Below are 22,566 nucleotides of genomic sequence, written 5' to 3'. Positions count from 1 at the left end.
TACATTGCCGATAAATCATGGTCTAAGATCCGAATGAATGTTGAATGTCATGTGATGTCCTGTGATGTCTAGTGATGTCCTGTGATGTCATGTGATGTGACTGTCGATTGGTACATGTGCTAGATGTGTGTTCCTAGTACGTAGGTACTAACAGTCAGTGTCTACTAAGACAGTTTATGGCCTCTATCTGTTTTGCGGGCGTGATCGAGGGCGATTACAATGCTATCAAGAGGGGCGTATGCCACAAAGTGATGACGTGGCTGCCGGCTCTGCAAGAAAATAAAAAACCCTAATTTGTTGAAACCCTAACCCTAAAATCAAGAACCCTAATTCTGTCCGAAACCCTAATATTGCTGAAACCCTAACCCTAAAATCAAAACCCTAATTCTGCCCTAACCCTAACCCTGATTTTGCTGACGTGACGGGCTGACACATGGCCTGCTGTACGGACACCAGTGCAATTTACGAAAAGCTGGGCAAATTTTTGGCATTGCTTTTGCTTTTGCGTGGGTTGTTTTTTATTTCAGCTATTGGCATTGCTTTTGCTTTTGCGTGGGCTGTTTTTTATTTCAGTTTTTGGCATTGCTTTTCCACGCAATGGGAAAAGAGAGAAAGCCTCTTTGCTTTATTTCATTTAAGTAAGAGAGAGAGAGAGAGAGAGAGAGAGAGAGAGAGAGAGAGAAGAAAAGCCTCTTTGCTTATTAAAAGAAAGAGAGAGAAAGAACTTTTGCTTTATTTTTCAAAGCTTTTACTTAAGCTTTTGATTTTCAGCTTTTGGGGGCTCTGCTTTTAGCATCCCTTTGTACTCTTTAATTACGTGGGCAAGAGGGCCTCATAACTCAGAGCATCTGGACGCACAGTCTGAGTGTGAGCGCCTGCCCGCACTCTTGTACTTTGAACACAGATTAATACAAAAGAAATACCGAAAGGGGCGCCAGTCTTTGGGGCCAATATCTCTAGGCACGAAACTCCGCCGGGCCAGTGTCGAATAAACTGTGAACTGTTTTGAAGTGGTTATTTGGTGCTGTCGCGGTAGATTCTTGACTTGGAGTGTCCAAGTCTGTTACACGGCTTATTAGATCCAAGGCCCCCGTGCCACATGAGATCAACAAAGCGGAGTTAGCAACCCCCCCTTTAGAGATAGAGGCGCTTACCAGATCAATCTCCTTTGTACACAGCTTACGGGATACTACCAGAGACAGATATGCCAGATTGGCCCTTGATTCCTCCAGACAATTAGCTTTACAGAGGGACACATCATGCTAGTACGCACAGACATCATCATGGTTTCACATACATGGCTTCAGCATGGACAACTTGCCTCCCTTCCAGTACTCCCTTGATGGCAGATGCACCATCATTGTCTCTTAAACAGGTGGAGATTACTAGACTCATTTGCCAAAATTTGACCCAATTGGACACCAGGAGGACATGGATAGAGCCGACACAGGAGTTGGGCACGAAGATGGCTTTCTATAGAGAGCATCTTCTCCAATTCATAGGGGATGGATTTGTGCTTCGACCCAGCTATATGGATACACATCTATCTCATGGGTTACGGTGTGCCATTGGTCAGATACGAGCATCTTCACACCAGCTTGAGATTGAGACTGGTAAATTCAGAGGGATACCAACAGCTAGCACGATATGCCGCCTATGCCATACAGAGCCAGAGACGGAGACACGTTATATATGTCAGTGCACAGCGTATTACGAGATGCAGGGTCACTTCCACTATCTATTCAGAGAAGGCTTCGGATCCTTCTCGAGAGTCGTAAGCTGTCAGGACCAGAGATGTGTTGGCCTGTATCTACTTGAGTTACACAGACACGGAGATAGTTTACTGAGGAGATTTGCACAGACAGATTACTGATTTCTTCACACCAAACACTGGACAGATAGAGGAGCAACCACCACTACAAAGCTCAGCCCAAACTCACACCCGTGGTACTCTCATTGACCGAGCATTGGAGCTAGGGAGATCGAGATGCCCACGACTAAGGAGAGAAGGTTCACAGCATCGCGACAGAGACTACAACAAAGGATTCGAGCCATACTATCTCGACATCCAGAGTACAGATAAGGATGGATTCATCACCCATTGTATCTTTCTTTGGCATTGGGCACCCATTGTATCAATGCAACAGGTGCATCACTTGCATTCGTGGTAAGCAACATCGAGAGACTATTTAGAAGCACTCTACACGCTGAGCTACTACGTTTTGGAGTTGGTTCACACTGACCTTTGTGGACCTATGAAGAACCCTTCCTTGGGCAAAGCTCTCTATTTTATGTTGGTGGATGATTTCATGGATGATTTCAGCCGCTCTACTTCGGTATACTTTCTCGAGCACAAGTCAAGAGGCCTTTGATCTCTTCAAGAACTCACATACACTCGTGGAGAAGGAAAGCAATAAGATAATTTGATCGGACAAGGGTGGGGAGTTCACCTCCAATGGTTTTATACAGTTTTGTGCGGACCATGGCATCAAGCAAGAGCTTGCAAATACTAGATTTCCCTCAAAGAATTGAGTTGTGAAACATAAGAATACAACTGTGGTGGAGATTGTCACAAGACAGGCACCACGTCCAATAGAAAAGAACAGACTGAACAGACTTTTAACACTTCAATAACAACTGAACTGAAAGAGAGAGCCGATACACGACACGGAGTGGCGGAATTCCACCCCAGAGAGTATTGGCCCTAAACCTTGGCGCCCCTTTCGGTATTTCTTTATATTGCATCAACATAGTACAAGCCGGTACTCGAGACTCTGCACCTTCTCTAGGAAGCATGCCAGAGAATGAGCCCTAACCTCATATTTAAAGGCCCTTGGCCTGAAAAGCAATTACAGTGAAAAGCCTTCAAACTCAAAAGCATCTGGTCCAAAAGCAAAGCCAAAAAGTTGCCAGCGTAAAACGCATCCGTACAGCCTGCCACGTCACCAGTCAAGGCAAAACGCGGGGATTCGTACAGCCTGCCACGTCATCATGCCAGTGCAATATTCGAAAATCTGCCACGTCTCAGTTTTTGCGTGTGTGCAGGTCCCGCTTTATTTTAATCCTTTTCTCACTTGGGCCCCATCGGAAGGGGTCCCCATAAGTTGGTAGGACTTCTTCTTCTGTTACTTGTTCTTCTTACGGTTTAGGCCCCTCGGCCAACATTTGCAAGTTGGCTCCATTCTTTGGGCTTTGACACGTCAGCAGTTTGTAACATCTCTCCTTCTTGAAAGAGAGTAATCGTCCGCGATTACAATATATCTGCAAAACAACTCAAGTTAGCTCAAAAATTTCCGAGGGTCATTCAGAGGGACAATCAATTTGCTCTTTTATTAAGCAGTCAGCTTCTCCTTTCTGCTCTTTTGATCAAGGAGTTAGCTTCTCCTTTCGGCTGTTTTGATCAAAGAGTTAGCTTCTCCTTTCTGCTCTTTTGATCAAGGAGTTAGCTTCTCCTTTCGTCCAGGTCGGAACTTTTGATATTCCGGCGTAGTAAAATATAGCGATCCCACTCAAACCGTACTGATCTTCCATGGGTGTCTTGATGCACTAAAAAAATTACATACCCAGGCAATCTCATCCAATTAGGAATATTCAGTAATTGGCACATCACAATGCAACACAAATGCTCACATATGCAAGTTACAAGACATAGAAACATAAAGCCACCGATGAACACTCCCCCCGCAAATAACCATCCAGGTCCGGGCCATGAGCTGTTCAACGACTCCCTCATCACTCCTCCCGCAAATAACCTAAAAAGGTCCGGGCCATGAGATATAGAGGCCTTTTACAAACAAACGCTCCCCAGAACGCAACCTGCGTCGTTTGGAGGTGCTGAGAGTAACCACCGCTCAGACTTCTTAATACTCCCCCCGTAAATAATCATGCATGTCCGGGCCATGAGTAACAACAATAATACTCCCCCCATAAATAACCACAAGGGTCCGGGCCATGAGTAAAAACAACAATACTACCCTCATAAATAACCACAAGGGTCCGCGCCATGAGTAAAAACAACACTTTTCAATCATTCAGTACTCCCCCCGCAAATAACCACAAGGGTCCGGGCCATGAGTATGAACAAGCATTCTCAAACATCTTTTCTCACTACTCCACCCGGGAGTAAAATCACCAATCATTGAAACCAGTATTAAAACCAAAGTGAAACAATTCAAATTGGCACCAAGACAAGTTCAAAACAGATACCATCCATTTCAAACAAATTCCAAACAAGATCACCAAACAAGATCAAACAGAACTCAAACTTAAAAAGCAATCTCGACATTAGTCGAGCTCGAAAAGTCGACTGACTTTCCATCTTGAAACCTGCACCAAAAATTAGGGTTAGGTTCCTTCCATAGGTCGTAGCTGAGCACAGCATGGTCCATTAGCTCTCGGACAGACAGTGTTTCTTTGGCGGCGATGGTAGTCCCAAGAGATAGCAATCACACCGAACCTCCAAGGTCATCTGCTCGTGAAGAGACATCTACTAAGAGATGTCGAGAAATTACAAGTTATAATCTGCTAGGGTTTCCATGGCAAGCATTTCAGGATACCCCACTCTGCCAGAAGTTGCACTCCGAAGGAAGATGTCAGAAACCATACAACTCCGGGCAAAACTTTTCTTGAAGCTTGCCCAAGTACTTGGAGTATGCTGCTTGGTAGGTGTAGACATCAACATCTGCATGGCACAGCTTCCGAGAAAAAAAAAGTGACTTGAAACAAATCTGGATCCTTCTCTTGCAAGTGATCTTAATGGATTATGCCCTGTAAGACATGAGCGGTGAAGACGGGAGCGCGCCCGATGCGCGATGAAGTAAGGGTGCAAGTGGCTAATAAGTCCGGGTTGGAGGGCGAAAATACCTCTGAGTGGCTAATAAGTCCGGGTTGGAGGGCGAAGATACCTCAGAGTGGCTAATAAGTCCGGGTTGGAGGGCGAAGATACCTCAAAAAAAAATTCCAATAGATCTATCTCCTCTTTTGTAGGACCGGTATGCTTTCAGAGAAAGCATATGCCTGATGCTCTGATACCACTGTCACAAGACGGGCACCACGTGCCAATAGAAAAGAACAGACTGAACAGACTTTTAACACTTCAATAACAACTGAACTGAAAGAGAGACGATACGCGACACGGAGTAGCGGAATTCCACCCCAGAGAGTATTGGCCCCAAACCTTGGCGCCCCTTTCGGTATTTCTTTATATTGCATCAACACAGTACAAGCCGATACTCGAGACTCTGCACCTTCTCCAGGAAGCATGCCAAAGAATAAGCCCTAACCTCATATTTAAAGGCCCTTGACCTAAAAAGCAATTACAGTGAAAAGCCTTCAAACTCAAAAGCATCTGGTCCAGAAGCAAAGCCCAAAAGCTGCCAACACAAAACGCAGAAATCCGTATAGCCTGCCACGTCACCAATCAACGCAAAACGTGGAAGTCCGTACAACCTGCCACATCATCAGTTAGCGCAAAACACGGAAATCCGTATAGCCTACCACGTCATCATGCCAACGCAATTTTCAAAAATCTGCCACGTCATCAGTTTTTGCGTGTGCGGAGATCCTACTTTATTTTAATCCTTTTGTCACTTGGGCGCCATCGGACAGGGTCCCCATAAGTTGGTAGGACTTCTTCTTCTACTATTTGTTCTTATTAGGGTTTAGGCCCCTTGGCCAGCATTTGCAAGTTGGCTCCATTCTTTAGGCTTTGACACGTCAGCATTTTGTGACAGAGATGGCGAGAACAACATGTTGGGTGCAACGGAAGTGAATGTTGAACTTTGCTCAAGATGAGTGCTCCGAACTGTGCTCAAGGTTCCTTTTACTTACGGAAGGGAGAGCCTTCCGTTCCTTTAGTGAGAGAGTGCAATGGACACAGACAAAGTGAATAGACACTGTGAATGAAGGTGCATGAGTCTGAGAGATAGAGAGAGAAGAATACGACACCAGAAAGTTGTCAAACCCTCCTCCAAGGGCCCCCCTCTCAGTGGCGAGAGTGGTCTACTATTAATTGCACAATCTGGTCAAGATGCTGATGCAAATCTAAGTGATGCTATGTCGAGGCCGACGGTGGTGCCGACGATGACGAGACTAGGGCTGAAAACTGAATGCTTGGAAATGCTTGCGAATCTGCAACTGTCGACGATGACGGGGCTGATCTGCTACCGTTCATGCTACTGGAAACCCTGATGTCATGCTGCTGAAATCGCTGATGTAATGCTGCAGAAAACGCTGATTCTTGTTGTCTAAACACGCTGGTCATGGACATGAAAAACGCTGGCTGCTGTCTATGAAAAACGCTGACTGCTGGTGTCCAAAAACGCTGAACTGCTGACTTTACTTGCTGGTTTTTATGGCTGAAAAACACAGGTCTGCTGTCTCCTAAAAATGCTGGTTCATTGGGCTGAAATTGCCAGGTTTAAGGGGGTGAAAACGCTGGTGTTTCCTTGCTGAAAATCGCTGATGCTTAACCTTGAGGGGAAAAACGGCAGGGGTCTTAGTGATCTTGCTTGAGAAGTTGCCTGTTGAGCAATGCTCCTGCTGCCTCTTCTGCCGTGGAATGCTAGCCCTGGTTTCCTTATATATTATCTTATGGAATTTGCCCTACCCAGTTCCCAACAAAAGTCACTTAATAAATAAGTGGAAAAATGTCAAAAATAGGGAAAATAGGTTTAATGCACTGGAAAATGCTCCTGATGGATTCTCATGGATTTTGATGGTAATGCTGATGATAATGCTGTGTGCAACCAGAGGATATGCATCTACTCTAAGTGTCTGGACATGCACGGTCTGCGAACAGACTCACATAAGTGCCATATCCACTTCCTATTCTAGACTAACTTCACTGAGCTGAACCCTGGTCATGTTGTAGCTTGTCCACGGACACATAGGGTTGGATGTGTCAAGTGACATCCCCTCCTTTTCAAAGTGAGGTACTGGTACCGAACCATATGGCGTCGAGGGAGATCACCAACAACATCCGGAATCCTCGAAAGGACTCTTCGCCAGCCCATTCTGAGGTGTGGGTCGTGCGATACTTGAACTTCATAAAGGTCTGCAAAGCTTCTTTCTTTGAGCCGCGCCAAAAGCGACACAAAGTCATCTGTGGCTCCTTCAATGCTTCAACTTCGTCTTTAGTCATGCGTCTACCTTCTTCAAGAATCTCCATGGCTGAAAATTCCTGAAACCACTTCCAACACAAAAACATGAACATGCCCATTCCATGTAAAGTGACTGGAAAAATACTATTCTTTCGGAAAAACTGTGCATGCAATGCAGATGAACAAAGTGACGGAGTGCCAAACCGTTCATCAAACAGACGCAAACAATGGGTCGAATCTTGACTTTCTGATCTAACTCAATCAACTCTGGCAAATCACAATGGAAATGCCGATGCTTGATGATCAACTCTTTCTGAGACAGTGTCATGCCAAGGAAGAGACATGGAATGTGAATTCCTTGAGTGCAAACATTTCATCTTTTCATGAGAGTTCCGCATACATCCATGCTCATTCATGAGTGATTCGTGCTCATCGTGCAACACGGCATGCCTGTGAAAAGGGATCACATAAGGGCAGTGACTAAAATACAGGAAAGCATCACGAATGAAATTCTCGAACAATGCGTGCTGACTAATCATTCGAACCATAATACTTCATGTGGGGGTTCCTTGGAACTCGACTCAAGAGCCAAAATCGGTTCTTCGTGATCGATCAAATCTGCAATGAGGTTAGCTTCACTAGAACAAGTATCAACTAAACCATCATTCTTGTGAACAATCACAGTTTCTTCCTGCAAATCACATCTTGATCATGCAAATCATCATGCTCGTGAATAATCACATCTTGATCATGCTTATCATTATCATGCAATCCATCATGCTTGTCATTATCATGCAAATCATGTGCGTCATGCTTCAGAGAAGAAGAGACTGAGAAAGTCTCCTTTTCTTGATCCTTTTCAAACTGCGCCTGCACAATAGAAAAAAATCGCCACAACTCTTTTATGTGTTGGTCGCCCCTCTCTTGTCTTGCTTTGTTCTCGCGATCAAATGCTGCTTATCTTTCTTTGTTCTCGCGATCAAATTCTGTGTGTCTTTCTTTGGCTTCCAAGCGTGCTTGCTCGCTCTCTCGCTCTATGGCTGCCATTCTTTCTTCATATTTCCGCTCTTATGGCTGCTATTCTTTCTTCGCTTTCTAACTTCCTGTCCATCATCCTCTTGTCGAAAGTCTCCATAAGAATTAGTGCAATCCTTGGCATAGATGGGGAAATGAGAGGGTCAGTAAAACCTCCTTGGTGGGGAGATTCTTCTTCGCTACTTTCATGCTCACCACCTCCAAGCAAAGTATCCATTCCGCTTCGGGTGATGACAATACTCTGAGATCGTGGGTTCTTAAGTTCACGAGGAACTTGGGTTCTTGTGGGTCTTGGTTCTTGAGGTTCTTGAGGTTCTTGAGTTCTTGAGGGTCTTGAGGCTTGAGGTTCTTGAGGGTCTTGAGTCTTGAGGTTCTTGAGGGTCTTGAGGTTCTTCTTTAGCTTGCAATCTGTGTTAGAGAAGGATCTTCTCTTCACCCGAGTTCTGCTCTTTTCCGCGGGCGCACCCCTCGGCGGCTTTGCACTCACACCAAGGTTGCTTTTTCCCACCTCACGTCGATTGGCCGGCCGCTAAGTGCACGGTCCGCTCTCAATGAGTGAAAAGAGACACAAGGAGACTGGACAAGCCCTTCTTTCTTGGGTTTCCTGTCACTCTTCAAAAACACGATTAGGAATCGACACGCCCAAGTAGACTTGGGTTACATGCAACCGCAACAAGCAAAAAAAATTATGTGGTTCTTGTGGTCTCTCCTTGAGTGATACAGAACACTACCAAAGCTCTGATACCAATGTAAGGGGCAGCGGAAGTGAATGTTGAACTTTGCTCAAGATGAGTGCTCCGAACTGTGCTCAAGGTTCCTTTTACTTACGGAAGGGAGAGCCTTCCGTTCCTTTAGTGAGAGAGTGCAATGGACACAAAATAAGTGAATAGACACTGTGAATGAAGGTGCATGAGTCTGAGAGAGAGAGAGAGAGAGAGAAGAATACGACACCAGAGAGTTGTCAAACCCTCCTCCAAGGGCCCCCCTCTCGGTGGCGAGAGTGGTCTACTATTGATTGCACAATCTGGTACAAGATGCTGATGCAAATCTAAGTGATGCTATGTCGAGGCTGACGGTGGTGCCGACGATGACGAGACTAGGGCTGAAAACTGAATGCTTGGAAATGCTTGCGAATCTGCAACTGTCGACGATGACGGGGCTGATCTGCTACCATTCATGCTACTGGAAACGCTGATGTCATGCTGCAGAAAACGCTGATTCTTGTTGTCTAAACACGCTGGTCATGGTCATAAAACGCTGGCTGTTGTCTATGAAAAACGTTGGCTGCTGGTGTCCAAAAACGCTGAACTGCTGACTTTACTTGCTGGTTTTTATGGCTGAAAAACGCAGGTCTGCTGTCTCCTAAAAACGCTGGTTCATTGGGCTGAAATCGCCAGGTTTAAGGGGGTGAAAACGCTGGTGGTTCCTTGCTGAAAATCGCTGATGCTTAACCTTGAGGGGAAAAACACCAGGGGTCTTAGTGATCTTGCTTGAGAAGTTGCATGTTGAGCAATGCTCCTGTTGCCTCTTCTGTCGTGGAATGCTAGCCCTGGTTTCCTTATATATTATCTTATGGAATTTGCCCTACCCGCTTTCCCAACAAAAGTCACTTAATAAATAAGTGAAAAATGTCAAAAATAGGGGAAATAGGTTTAATGCACTGGAAAATGCTCCTGATGGATTCTCATGGATTCTGATGGTAATGCTCATGATCATGTTGTGTGCAACCAGAGGATATGTCTGGACATGCACGGTCTACGAACAAACTCACAAAAGTGCCAGATCCACTTCCTATTCTAGACTGACTTGACTGAACTGAACCCTGGTCATGCTATAGCTTGTCCACGGACACATAGGGTTCGATGTGTCACGTGACACAACAGGTGTTGCACACATTGCAAGTTTAAGACCTTCAAAAGCGTGCTCCTCTCTTGCTATCCACTTCAATGGCATCGAGACATGCCAAAGTCTTTGTGGGCGGAGACAGTTGCGACAACAGTTACCACCACTAACTGGACTATCCTTGTTGATGATTAGCCTCTTGAGGTTGATGAGCCCTCTTCTCCCGTTCCTATCCCTCAGGCTTCGGAGGAGGATGCACTAATGCATGATGATGCAGCTGATAGCTGTCCTCAATAGGGTGTAATGTTGAGGAGGATGTACCAATAGCTCCCTTTTCTCGGGGCAAACCCGACAAGTTACCGAAGTGGCTATTGAAGACTTGGTGAGATGCAGTTACTTGAGATTTTCCACGAGATTGGCATGAGGTGGATACTACATGATTGTCTCGCTTCAGAATGCCAAGACAGATGGGACTTTATTACATGTGAGTTATGCTTTGATGTCCTCACTCACAAAGGACAAAGAACCTCTTACAGTTGAGAAGGCCCTTTCACAACCAAAATGGAAGAAGGCCGTGTAAAAAGAGCTTCATTCCATCAAGAGGAATAAGACATGGGAGTTGGTTTTGCGGCCAGCAAAGTAGAAGGTTATTGGTGTCAAGTGGGTCTAGAAGACGAAGTACAAATCAAATGGGTCGTTGGATAAGCACAAGGCACGGCTCATTGCAAAGGGCTTTTCTCAGAGATTGGGTGTGGACTATGAAGAGACCTTTGCACAGACCACAAGGATGGCAACTATTCGAACAATTTTTTCTCTAGCATCCCATTTTGGATGGACCGTGTTTCAGATGAATGTCGTGTCAGCCTTTCTCAACGACGACTTAGAGGAGGAGGTGTATGTCGAGCAACCTCTAGGATTCTCATATCCAAGATCGATCGACAAGGTTTACACGTTGTGGAAGGCTCTTTATGGACTGAAGCAAGCCTGTTGAGCGTGGTACCAAAAGATTGACTATTTTCTCCTACGGTGTTCCTTTCATTGTTCTTCATATCTTTTCAGAAAGGGAGAATTGGCGACTCTTATTATCCTCTATGTGGATGTCACAATTGATGACATGGCATGACCACCCATGGCAGGACGAAGGACGTGGCAAGACAGGTGACGTGGCAGGCTGTACGGAGGTCCCGCAAATTGCATAGACTGCTGACGTGGCTGCCGTATGGTTGCTCCGCAAAAAGCGCTGACAATGGCTTGACATGCCACGTGGACAGTTGTACGGATTTTTCCGCCAATTGCGCTGGCTGTTTTTTGGGCAATTTTTGGACCAGATGCTTTTGGGATTAATTGCTTTTGAACTAAGAGATTTTGGGGCTCTACTTTTGGGGCATCCCTTGTAAGAATAAATAGACCCTTGGGGCCTCACTCTACAGAGCATCTAGGCGCAAAGTCTGAGAATAAAGATCCCACGGGTGTTGTACTTTGCTCAAGCATTAATACAAAAAATAAATACCGAAAGGGGCGCCAAATTTTGGGGCCAATACCTCTGAGCACGAAACTACGTCGGGCTGCATTGACTCAAATTTTAAAGTCGTGAAGTATTTTTCAGTGATACTCTCGTGTGTCGTGCGACTTGGGGTGCCCAAGCCTGTTACAGTGGACAATCTTGTGATCACACATAGCTATGACACTCATATACGCGGTACTATGGAAACCTTCACAAAAGAGTTTGAGATGACAAATCTTGGCTTGCTTCACTACTTTCTTGGACCGGAAATATGGCAAACAAAGGGGGACATCTTTCTCCCTCAGCACCGCTATGTCCAAGAGTTGATGGAAGCATGTGGTACGACCGAGTGCAAACCTCTCTCTTCTCCTATGGATCCCGACCAAGAGTTGTCATAGAATGACCCCTTAGACGTAGCAAATGCTACAAAGTATCAGAAGTGTGTCGGTTCCCTTATTTGGGTGCTAAACACCCGGTTTGACATCAGTTCTCAGTGGGACTTCCACCTTTATTTATGCAAAGACCCCCCAAGTCACATGTGAAGCAAGCTCTCCAGATCTTGAAGTATTTGAAGTAGTCAAAGTCATTGGGCATATGGTATGTACCTAAGGTACAGACCTCAGGAACAATCTTTGAAGATAGAGTGATTCATATTGGGGCGGTGATCCGGATGGACAATGGTCAACTACCACTTTTCATTTGGGACGAGCAATTTCATGGTGAAGTAAGAAGAAACCTACAATTGCCTTATCATCTAGAGAGGCTGAGTATCAGACTGTTTCTAGTGCTACGTGCGAGTCAGTGTGGTTATGGAGGCTACTTTTAGAGATTGGCTTGCCGCAGCAAACAACCACGATCTACTCTGACAACTAGAGTTGTAAGCCATTCCCAAACCAAGCATATAGAGATAAAAGTACCATTTTGTCCGTGAGAAGATCAAGGATGGCTGTCTTTGACTAAAGTTGTCCTACGTCAAATAACCCTGCTGAAATCTTCACCAAACCTCTACCACAAACGACATTATCCCCTCATGCCAACTCCCATGGATTGGTTCCCCATCCAAGAGCTGAGAGGGGGAGTTGAAGAGTTACTACTTCTGTCCGATGGAGGCTCCACTATCTCCGAGGAGCAATTTAGGGAGTGGGGACTGTTTTGTGGATGTGCTTGGCAGTACCTAAGGTAGGCGTGCCTTCTCGACAGTACTAGTTATGTGTTATGCCGACCCGATAGGCTCGCACGAGGAGGGACCCTTGTTCCTAGGGTTTCCAGGGTCAAAGTCTCTAGTTATCTGCATTTTCCCCTTCTATGCCTAGCCGAGGACCAAATTCGGTCCCTTGGGCAGTTTATTATTAGTCGAGATGATGTGGCATATTTATTGGACATCCCATTGATTTATGTGTTGGGATGAGAGCAAGAAAATATTTGGGAGTCCCGATATAGGGACCCCATCCCCTTGTACTTCATTCATCATGTCATTTGCAGATATAGCCAACTTTTTGGGTCTACTGCTCTCCCTAGCATTTTCTCTCTCCTCTCTCTGGCGTTCTAGCAATTGCTCTCTCTCTCTCTCTCTCTCTCTCTCTCTCTCTCTCTCTCTCTCTCTCTCTCTCTCTCTCTCTCTCTCTCTCTCTCTCTCTCTCTCTCTCTCTCTCTCTCTCTCTCTCTCTCTCTCTCTCTCTCTCTCTCTCTCTCTCTCTCTCCATTTTTGGTAGTGATCCCTCTCTCCCTAGCGCTTCACTCTCATGCTCCCCCCTCCCCCTTTTGCTGGTATCACAACCAAGGCCCATACGGTGGGCGGTCAACACACAAAAGGACGATAGGACGATAGGACAACGATAGGACGATACGAAGGAGACCTATAGCAGTAGATCCAAGATCTAGTGGCTGCCCGGTCCAGAGAGAAGGTTTGCTCGCAGTAGCAGACTTGATCATCACCTTTTCTACTATGCCTCACTTTACACTCTTGGAACAAGACACCTGCCATTGCGCTTGGAACCATGCGCATTGAGCGTCAGAAAAAGCGAACAAATGTATATCGGGTTCATGCGTGGTGCACTGAAGAGGGCATAGAAAAGCTGCCTTGAAGATAAGTCTACAACACTCCGTTTGCACAAGGGAAGGCATCCTTGCATGGTCAAGACTCGTAGCAATAAGGAATACTCTGCACATCAACAAGGCGAGCATCCTCCTCCAGTGGGTCTACCACTAGATCTTCTTCAATCTCCACCCCACCACCTGTACCTAGTCCAATGCCTCCTCCAAGCTGATCGATGTCTCCAAGGATAAGGGAAAGATGGTTATCCAAACGGTGCCAAGGTTCAAATCTTATAGGCTGATTGAATATCAATTTTCTTTGTCGCCATATGTTGCTCACAAATCAAGTCGAAGAAGTGATGCAAACATTGCATTCTAGGGCCACTCGCTGAATATCTTCTTCCATCCTTGGTGATTATATTGAAGTAAATAAACATGCAAGAACTCGAGTCTCATTATGTCGAGGTAGCCCAGCCTTCACATCAAGGCACAAACTCGGTAGTGGTTGCAGGTGCAGCTAAACTGCAACCCTGAGTATTCAGTGCTTGCCTTTCCTACTCCAAAGTTGCAGTCCTCCCCAATTGGTAGGCCTTGTAGTCCTCATAGTGGGAGTAGTGTCCTTGGGGCCTTTGCAAGCTCTTAGTCAACTTCCAAAAATTAAGAGCATTTAGCAGCTTTGATGAAGCAAAACAAAACCCTCAATCCTTTTACATGCCAAATGGGGCATGTGACCAACCAAAAATGCATAAAAGTGTGAGTAGTAATAGGAGCTAGAAGCAGGCACTAAATAGAGTATATCCATTCACATTTTTCTAGATTGTTCCAGTAACAATCAAAAAACTACTTGGTGGTCTCGGGCATGGTTAATGAGAAAACTGTGGCACGTGCTCAGGCAAGACTCAAAACGCAGATAGCAAGAACAACGAAGCCCATACCTCAAGCTGAAGGCTTTGAAGCCAGACATCCATTTTACCATATACTTCACCCTTTTAACCTGAGTCAAAACTACTCAGGCACTCAAGTCAAGGCTCCTTGAACCACTTTTGACAGTTAAAGTTTTCGTAGCACAGAGCAGGCATGTCACAAGGGTCATGTTGCTCTTAAACAAAAGCAACCATCTAAGGAGGTCAGTCTAATCTTTCCTACTTACAATCAAAAGAAACCGAAAAGCAAGAGCTCATGAAGGGACAAATTGAAGGGATTACCTCGAGATGCGTGGGAAGTGTTTCACTTTCACGCAGCCAAGCCTTGTGAACCTTGTGGGCAACAAATACGATAATTGCTGGAATATTTGTTAGCACACCCTTCCTAGTTCGAAATCCAACTGCTGTTCCAAGACTAACTTGACGTAGTAGCTTGCTATTGTATGCTCGTATGGTCATGAGGTCCAGAAGCGTTGATGCTTGCGGACCTTTTAAGATCCTCTCAATCGATCCAAACTCCACAGCCTTTTGAAGACCTTGGAAATAATTTGCTCGTTCTCCTGCGCTGCCATGAGGGCGATAAACAGGAGGCCATAGAAAATACGCTGCACTACTTTCTGAGCATTGATTTGTGAGTGCTGCTGATGATGGTGATGGTGCACACTCAATGATCGGTTGGTGGTTTCGACCACCAGTGCAAAGGGAGATTTCACAATCCAGAGTAGATTCTTCTGAAACTGGAGAAGAGCAACACCCTCCAGAGTAAAAAATTTTGCTGCCATGCATCTCCCCACACTGCCTGCAAAAGTAGCATTCTGGTGTAAGCAACAAAGGCACCCGGCCTCTCTGACATGCATGTGCAAGCATACACAAGCCTGATTTCTCATCAACAAGTGCCACAATACATGCACGAAGACACCTTGAAGTCAGGACTCAATATTTCCACTTCCATACATTGACAAGTGTTTAAAAGAAACTCAATCAGTACCCTTATATCATGCCTGTGCAAGCATACAAGCACCTTCAATCGGTCCTAATTTGCATGCACAAAATGAAAAAGCAAGTACTTCAAAATTTGTGCAGAAAAAACATCAAAGGCATGTTTGCAAGCAGCATGCCTCGAACAATCTAGTGCAGAGGTTGGAAAAATATATATATATGAATCTAGTCTACAAAAAATTCAATTTGTCCAAGCGAAAATCCATCAAACCAACTTTTCTTTTTATTATTTATCTTACGACAAAGTCAAGGAACATCATTTAATACACTGGACAGCACCAAAAAGTTGACAGGTGATGGTAATCCATATGATTCAGGGGATGTCATTGTGCATCTTCACCCACAAACATCACTTAAAGCAATTACATGGCACAAATCAAGTGTACTTAATGAGTATGAAAGTTTCCATCTTCAACATTCTCTCTTAAATGTGCTTCCATAGACAGACCCTCAAGTTTATTTGTTGAAATCCTCTGTAATTCACTTATCATTACTAAAACGTGTAAAACTCATACATGTATAGTGGCACAAAAGCACCATTAAAACATATTTTGATGATCAAGAGTGTGAGTTCAGATATCCACCTAGCAACTGCACATCTTGATACATAAGCCAGAAAGTAAGGAAATGTCATAACAAAAACAAGTATCAAATTGACAGTTCGCTGTCAAAACATCTGATTTCTTTTCTCTGATCATTTCTCGTCCTCAACATTCATATACGTACAATAGCCAAGACCCTAAGCCACCGGTGAACAATGCTGGCATCCATGAATTAGACCAGCACGTGGAAAACAAACCTAGGATGCTATAGTATATGAAGGGAAGATGTCGGTAGAACGCAAAGATCATAATTTGGATTCAGTTTGTAATGATCAAGATAAACTGTAGAAGCACAAATCACCGAAACAAAATTTAAGAACTTAATAGCAAAGAGATCGAATGATTAAATGTATCGACGCATGCACAATGGTTCACAAATACAAGCTCACATAGAGGGCATGGGCATTAAGTGACTAGATCCATTAAAACATAAATAGCAGGGCATTCATGCAAGTGAACTTGAATGGTTGTTAACTGTCAAAGCATGATTGGAGAGACAAACATGAAGGCCTTCTTGCATGCACGGAGCAATCATACAAGTTACATGCAAAGAACTCAAAAGATACCATCCTTATGCACATGTCTACATGATTGATGAGATAAATACACACAGGAACTCATGAATAAGCAGGGCACTAACCCAAATTGTTGCTTGGCTGTGTCAGAGTCCATGGCTGGCTATTGGAGAAACCAAGACGACTTCTCCCGCTGCTCTACAGAGCCCAAAAGCAGGGCCTTCTCCGCTAGAATGTTCCTGCTCATCATTGTTCCCTGCTCATACGTGTTCTCTCCTGGTGAAAATGAGCACGACTTCGACATTCAGCAGAAAAGGCACTTTGAGGAGGCCCATTAAAAAAGCAGAAAGAAAGGGAGAACAAAAGAGAAAGTGCCCACTACATAGAATAATGGGGAGCTTGTAAGGTCAAATGAACCTGAGCCTGACACGTTTTATGCGGAGAAAGGCTGACGTTGGGCGCTTCACCAATCATTCACAGCAGAGGTATTGTAGGATGTGGGCGCTTTTGTTGAGTGTGCGGCGCTCTTTTGATGCGGCTCGCGCGCACTGCGCAGCGAAAGGAATGTATGTACTATGCGGCTGTGTGTGTGAGAGAGAGAACCGTGTTGCGTATGCCACCGGTTTGTGGTTTGTGTGTCGGGCCCGACGTACTGTTGGAGAGCGCTATAGTGAAGACTGAACCGTATCCCATCCAATTATTCCGATCGTCTTGTCTAGAATCTCCACTCCACAAAGTCAAAGTAGGTCCATTGGCGATTGCAAATCGCTCAAGACCTTTCCATAAGAGCTGAGTAGTCCCGGGGCTAGTGGGTTTAGTGAGGGTAAACCTCACCACTAGGTCGCACTATTTTTGCTAGAGTGGCTACTGTTGTCGCTATCATGTAGATACTTATTTGGGGAATAGTGGATATGGATGTGGCACCTTTGTGTGTTTTTTTATTTAATAAGATGTCTAATTTGGTTTTGAGATGTACATATGCAAATGTTTCATGGTGGCACACTCATCTCGCCTATAAAGATTGATGCGGACAAAAATTGTTAAAAATATTAACTAACAAGTGTCGTATAAAATTGCATAGAAAGTGACCCAAAATGGAATATTGATGCACATTTATGTTTTTTATGCTTATGCGAGTGATCCCATGATTTTAGGGTTTTTTTTAACTTGTTTGGGATTTTTTCGCATCAAAAATGGTTTCTTTGGATAAATAATGAGCTGAAAATGGTCTAGTTTTTGTCCAAAGTGAAAAAATGGCCTAAAAATTGACACATTAGCTGAAAATTTCGTGGGGACGAAAGAGAGGGCTGCTATTTAGTGGAAAAACCTGCAATTTATCACTACTATGAACTAGCTTCTATGGTTATCCAATCTATGTGTGATGCAGTCCCGTCTCTTCGCAATCTTGTATTTGAGTTTGTGAGGGAGTGAATTAGGGTTTCTCCTTACCAAAATGGTGTGTGTAATTAAAATTTTAAAAGCTCATAAATCTCTGCAAAATCAAAAAATAGTCGCCGTGAAGGTGGAAGCTCGTGTATTCCTTTCAACTTTTTGATGCTACAACTATGTAATTGGGGGTGAGGCTACATGATACCATGAAAAAGGTTTGGGTTTTGATTGGGATTTGTGCTTGTATGAACATTGAGGTTTCATAGCTGAAAGTTTAGTGTTCTTAATTTCTCTTTTTAAGTGAAATTGAATATAAATTGGTAAAATTTTCATCACAAACCCGCCTACGAAAATAAGCAAACCTCAAGCACAATAGGGGAGAGGGTTTGTGAGCGTCACGAAGGCTCTTAGATTTTCACTCATCTTTAGAAAGAGAGTTGATAATTTTTCATAAACGCTTTTTCTTAAAGTGTTTGTGATTTTCATCACAAAATGTCACAGCCAGAGGTTCTGCACCTTCCTAGATAGACCGCACACATCCTGAAAACGAATTGCTTACCATAGATTAAAATGATAGCAAACTACTCTAATCCACACATTGCTATGATACGATGGATAGATTTTATATGTTGTCAAGAGCAAAGTGTGAAGACAAGAGTATATATGCCATAAAATCTAATATCTAATATCTAACCAACCCAAATGATTTTCTCATATTAAATTGATCACTTAATGTGGGAGAATAAACGGGAACAAGTGTTAAGATATAGACATGTGCTTATAGATCTATCTCAACATGGGGCCAATGGTAGAGGGGCCCAAATGAGAGATAGTCTATCAAAGAGCAAGGCTAACAAATGGAGCATAAGACCTTAGGTTAGCTTCATGGAAGACCTCCAATAATGTGTTTAAAAGGCCTTTGACCTTAGGTAAGCTAGTGTTGAGCTTGAGGCACGGGAACCCGACCCAGCTCGAGGTGCTTGTCCTACTTGTCATGCTTGATGACTAAGGTGCTTGAGATGCTTGAGGTGTTTGACATGCTTGAGATGCTAGGGTTGCACTTGAGGTGAGAACCAACCCCAAGCTTAAAGTGCTTATGAGCCAAGCTTGTGGTGGGAAGTGGGCCTATGCATGAGGGGTTGAGGTGTCAAAAAGGCAAAGATTCAATCCCTACAAGGAGGGGACGAGCCCTACATGAGGGGGGATGAGAGGGAACACCTACACACTCTCACAAGACATGCATGGTACAAAGAAAGCAAAAGGGACACTTGTCAAGTTCCTCCTCATGTTGCCCTCATGGTGTGCCTGAAGCCTATTGGTTGGCCACCCAAGGGGTCCAATAATAATTTAGGAGATTTAATTAATTGATTTAGCATTTATCTAGCCCTCTCTCTCAAAGGGGAAAGGGGGACACTTGTCTCAAGGCTACCCTTGCTGCTTGTAATGCCTCCTGTTTGTGATTGGCTAGGCCTGGAGGGGTCCAATGAGCTTCAAGCATGAGCTACAAGGGCCTACCCTCATTCCCTACTAGCTCTCTCCACCTTCGAAGGTGTTTGAGGTCTTGGGACTGAGGATTGGGATAGTTAAAGCTTTCTTCAAGTTTATGTTATGTTTGTGATGCATGAAGCTTTCCATCTTCATTGCATCACCTAGGTCACAAGGAACACAAAGATTGTATTGTAACAAGTCTCTCTTAATGGGAGAAATCATAATACAAATGCCTATTGGAGGGGGGACCGGCTCCACATAAATCCGGTCCTCAACTGTTGTCATGTTCTCTAAATTCTCTCTCTTACAAAAGTATTGTTCATGCCAAGTTAACTAATTGCTATGATTATGTTGCTATCTTCAATTATGTTCACCCGCTATGCTCACAAAGTCATTTCTCAAAAGTACTCTCATTAATTTCCGCTACTCTCAAATTAAATAGGCCAATTTCATTACATTGGTATCAGAGCATTTGGTTTCTCTTTTCTTGCTTAAGAAGAGAGGTCTTTAAGTAGCCTATAAATGGTTGATGTTGTTAATTATATTAGGGTAAGTGGAACTGGGATCTATTATCGGTTTTGTTGAGCCCACTATGTGGGGGATGGTGCACACCTCAGGAGCTTTGGACTTAATAATGGAGTCTTTTTAGACTTGCCTACGGCTTTACCATTATTGAGCCATAAGAATTCCAAAAGGAGCTAGCCCTTGGCAACTCTGCTATGTTAGACCTACTCCTATACTCTCTATAATTAACCACTTCGAGCCGTGGGTGTAGATACTTAAGAGCCGATATTCAAAGGCTAAGAAGAGTGGCAACTAAGGTTTTGAATTGCCAAAGCATACACTAAGTACATACATAAATTTTGTTAACATGGATGACAATAATCAAGAGAGTAGAATAAACATTGATAGCTTTGATTTTGCACATGAAGGCGCTAATGATGATGCTCCCATGTTTGTGAATTATCTCGTCACTAGGTTGCAACAAGCTATGGGCAACTCTGCTTTACAAGCCGAAGTTACTCAACAACTTCGTGCTTATGGAATTTCCCTTCCTCTCCAAGAGGAGAGAGAGCTTAGGAGGCCTCTTGAAGAGACCCCCAAAAGAAGACTCTCTCCAATTCGAGAGGAGGAATCCAAAGAGCAAGAAAGCAATGAAAGTTTAAGTTCCTCTGAAGATGTGGCTCCACGAAGACGGCGGTCTAGACGATCGCCCACTCCTCCCAAGAGGAAAAGATCAACACATAGTCCTTCCCCTCATCACTCTGAAAGGCAAGAGAGGAAACAAAGGAAGAAAAGGGCTAGGAAGAGGTCACCCTCTTCTCCTTCTTCTTCACCTTCCTCCTCTTTTGACGAAAGTTATGGTTATTCTCCTAGAGAATACAAGAGGGGAGACATCGCAAATCATTTCCTGCATGGCGAAGGTCACAAAAGCTAAAGAAGTTCAATGTGGGAGGAAAGAGTATCTCTTTTCTCACCTATGATGGCACCTTCGGTGCTACCGACAAAGTGTTGGCCTTCATCCAGCAATTTGATGCGGCCTTTGGAGATGAGGGCTTCACAAAGTCCTCTAAGCTACACCATGTAGCTATGCACTTCCAAAAATCAGCTCGTCAATGGTGGGCTAGCCTTCGTGGAAATGGTGAAGCCCCAAAGACATGGAAAACTCTACGAGTTTCCATCATGAAGCAATTCCTTGTAAGCGATACAAAGGACAAAGTGCTTACCGAATGGTGCAGCTTGAAGCTCCTCTCCCATGAGTCTATCCACAAATATGTAGACAAGTTTTGGGATTTACATCTCAAGGCTACTGTCTTTCAAAAGATAGACTTTGCCGAGCAAAGGCAGCAATTCTGTGCGGGATTACCTGAAGAGATGGCCGAATACATCAACTCTTAACGGCCTGGTACTATTAGCGAAGTAATCCATCACACCATGGTTGCTTCACGCATCAATTTCCATCAAGGGGCTAGACGTAATGTCAAGCCCATGGAAAACAAAGACAAAAATGATGCAAAGGGGAAAACCAATATTCAAAATACTTCCCAAGTCAATTCCAACAACAACAATAATCGGTCCAAGGAGAAGGGAGTTTACAAAGGTAAAAACAAACTCTCTCCTGAAGAGCTTAAAGCTTTTCGCAAGGACCATAAGTGTTTCAAGTGTGGGGAGCAAGGACATGGCTATCGTTCTTGCCCCAAGAAGAATACTTGCAATGAGACTCCTAGGGCTTCCACCATCGAAGCTCCAAAAGAGGATGCTCATTGCAAAGGATCATCACTTTCCTATGCTTGGGGAAAGGTAAGAGAGCATGATGCCTTCATCTTGTTTGACCTTGGCTCTACTCTTAACTTCATATCAATGGAGTTGGCCACCAAGTTGGGCATTCAAGCTTTTGAGATGGGAGATATAGTAGTGGCTGATGCAGCTTTCAAGGGACAACAAGCCTCCGTTACTCCCTTGATTGGGAATTTGAGGCTTCATGTCCAAAGCTATGTCAACAAGGAGGACTTATTCATCTCTCCTCTCCAACATGAGGATGTTATCCTAGGGGCACCATGGTTTGATCGCATGGCTGCCAACATGAAGTTCCCTGAAAGGAGAATCTACTTCACCTACAGGGGAAAGAACATGTATATAGATGCTAGTGAGCATGGTCGCACTATTCCACTTGTAAATCCTCTTGCTTTTGATAAGTCAATGAAGAGCTCAGTTTCTGCGTACATGATTTTTGTCAAAGAGTCTCTAAAAGATACTAATGTTTCATCAAATGTAAATGGTAGGAATCAAGAAGAGTTAGACTTGTCTAATTTTTCAAAAGGATTCCAAGATGTGCTCATCGATGATATCCCTATGGACTTACCTCCAAAAAGGAGGGGATGATGACCATCGTATTGAGCTCCTTCATGGAAGCTCACCACCTAACAAGCCTCCTTATCGAGTCTCACAAGCTCAATAAGACGAGATCATGAGGCAAGTACAAGAGCTGATAGACAAAGGGATGGTGAGGCCTAGTTTCTCTCCCTTTTGTTCTCCAGTCCTTTTAGTGCAAAAAAAAGATGGTACATACCGTATGTGTGTGGACTATCCAGCACTAAACCATATCACTATCAAAAACAGATTTCCCGTACCTCG

At 44.1% G+C, this 22,566-nt stretch overlaps 1 protein-coding gene across 11 annotated transcripts in view; it reads right to left on the bottom strand.

The window, feature by feature from the left end:
- LOC147422192 (protein NARROW LEAF 1-like) overlaps positions 1-17,214 on the bottom strand; it is a 45,462-nt gene extending 28,248 nt beyond the window's left edge. For 2 of the 11 annotated variants that reach the window (XM_086502782.1, XM_086502783.1), the window contains exons 1-2: positions 16,680-17,212; positions 14,721-15,237 (exon numbers count right to left, since the gene is read on the bottom strand). In XM_086502782.1, the coding sequence (XP_086358908.1) occupies positions 14,721-15,237; positions 16,680-16,711 (549 nt within the window). In that variant the 5' untranslated portion in view covers positions 16,712-17,212. Of the gene's footprint in view, positions 1-14,720; positions 15,238-16,236; positions 16,366-16,679 lie in introns of those variants that run through there. The other 9 variants (XM_086502781.1, XM_086502780.1, XM_086502786.1 and 6 more) reach the window with 9 other exon arrangements.
- Positions 17,215-22,566: the final 5,352 nt, after the last annotated feature.

This window comes from Adiantum capillus-veneris, chromosome 27 (assembly GCF_014529385.1).
Source record: "Adiantum capillus-veneris isolate H3 chromosome 27, ASM1452938v2, whole genome shotgun sequence".
In the NCBI taxonomy this organism is placed as follows: domain Eukaryota; kingdom Viridiplantae; phylum Streptophyta; class Polypodiopsida; order Polypodiales; family Pteridaceae; genus Adiantum; species Adiantum capillus-veneris.
The sequence above is the reverse complement of the archived record's forward strand: the minus strand, read 5'-3'. Positions and strand labels throughout refer to the sequence as shown.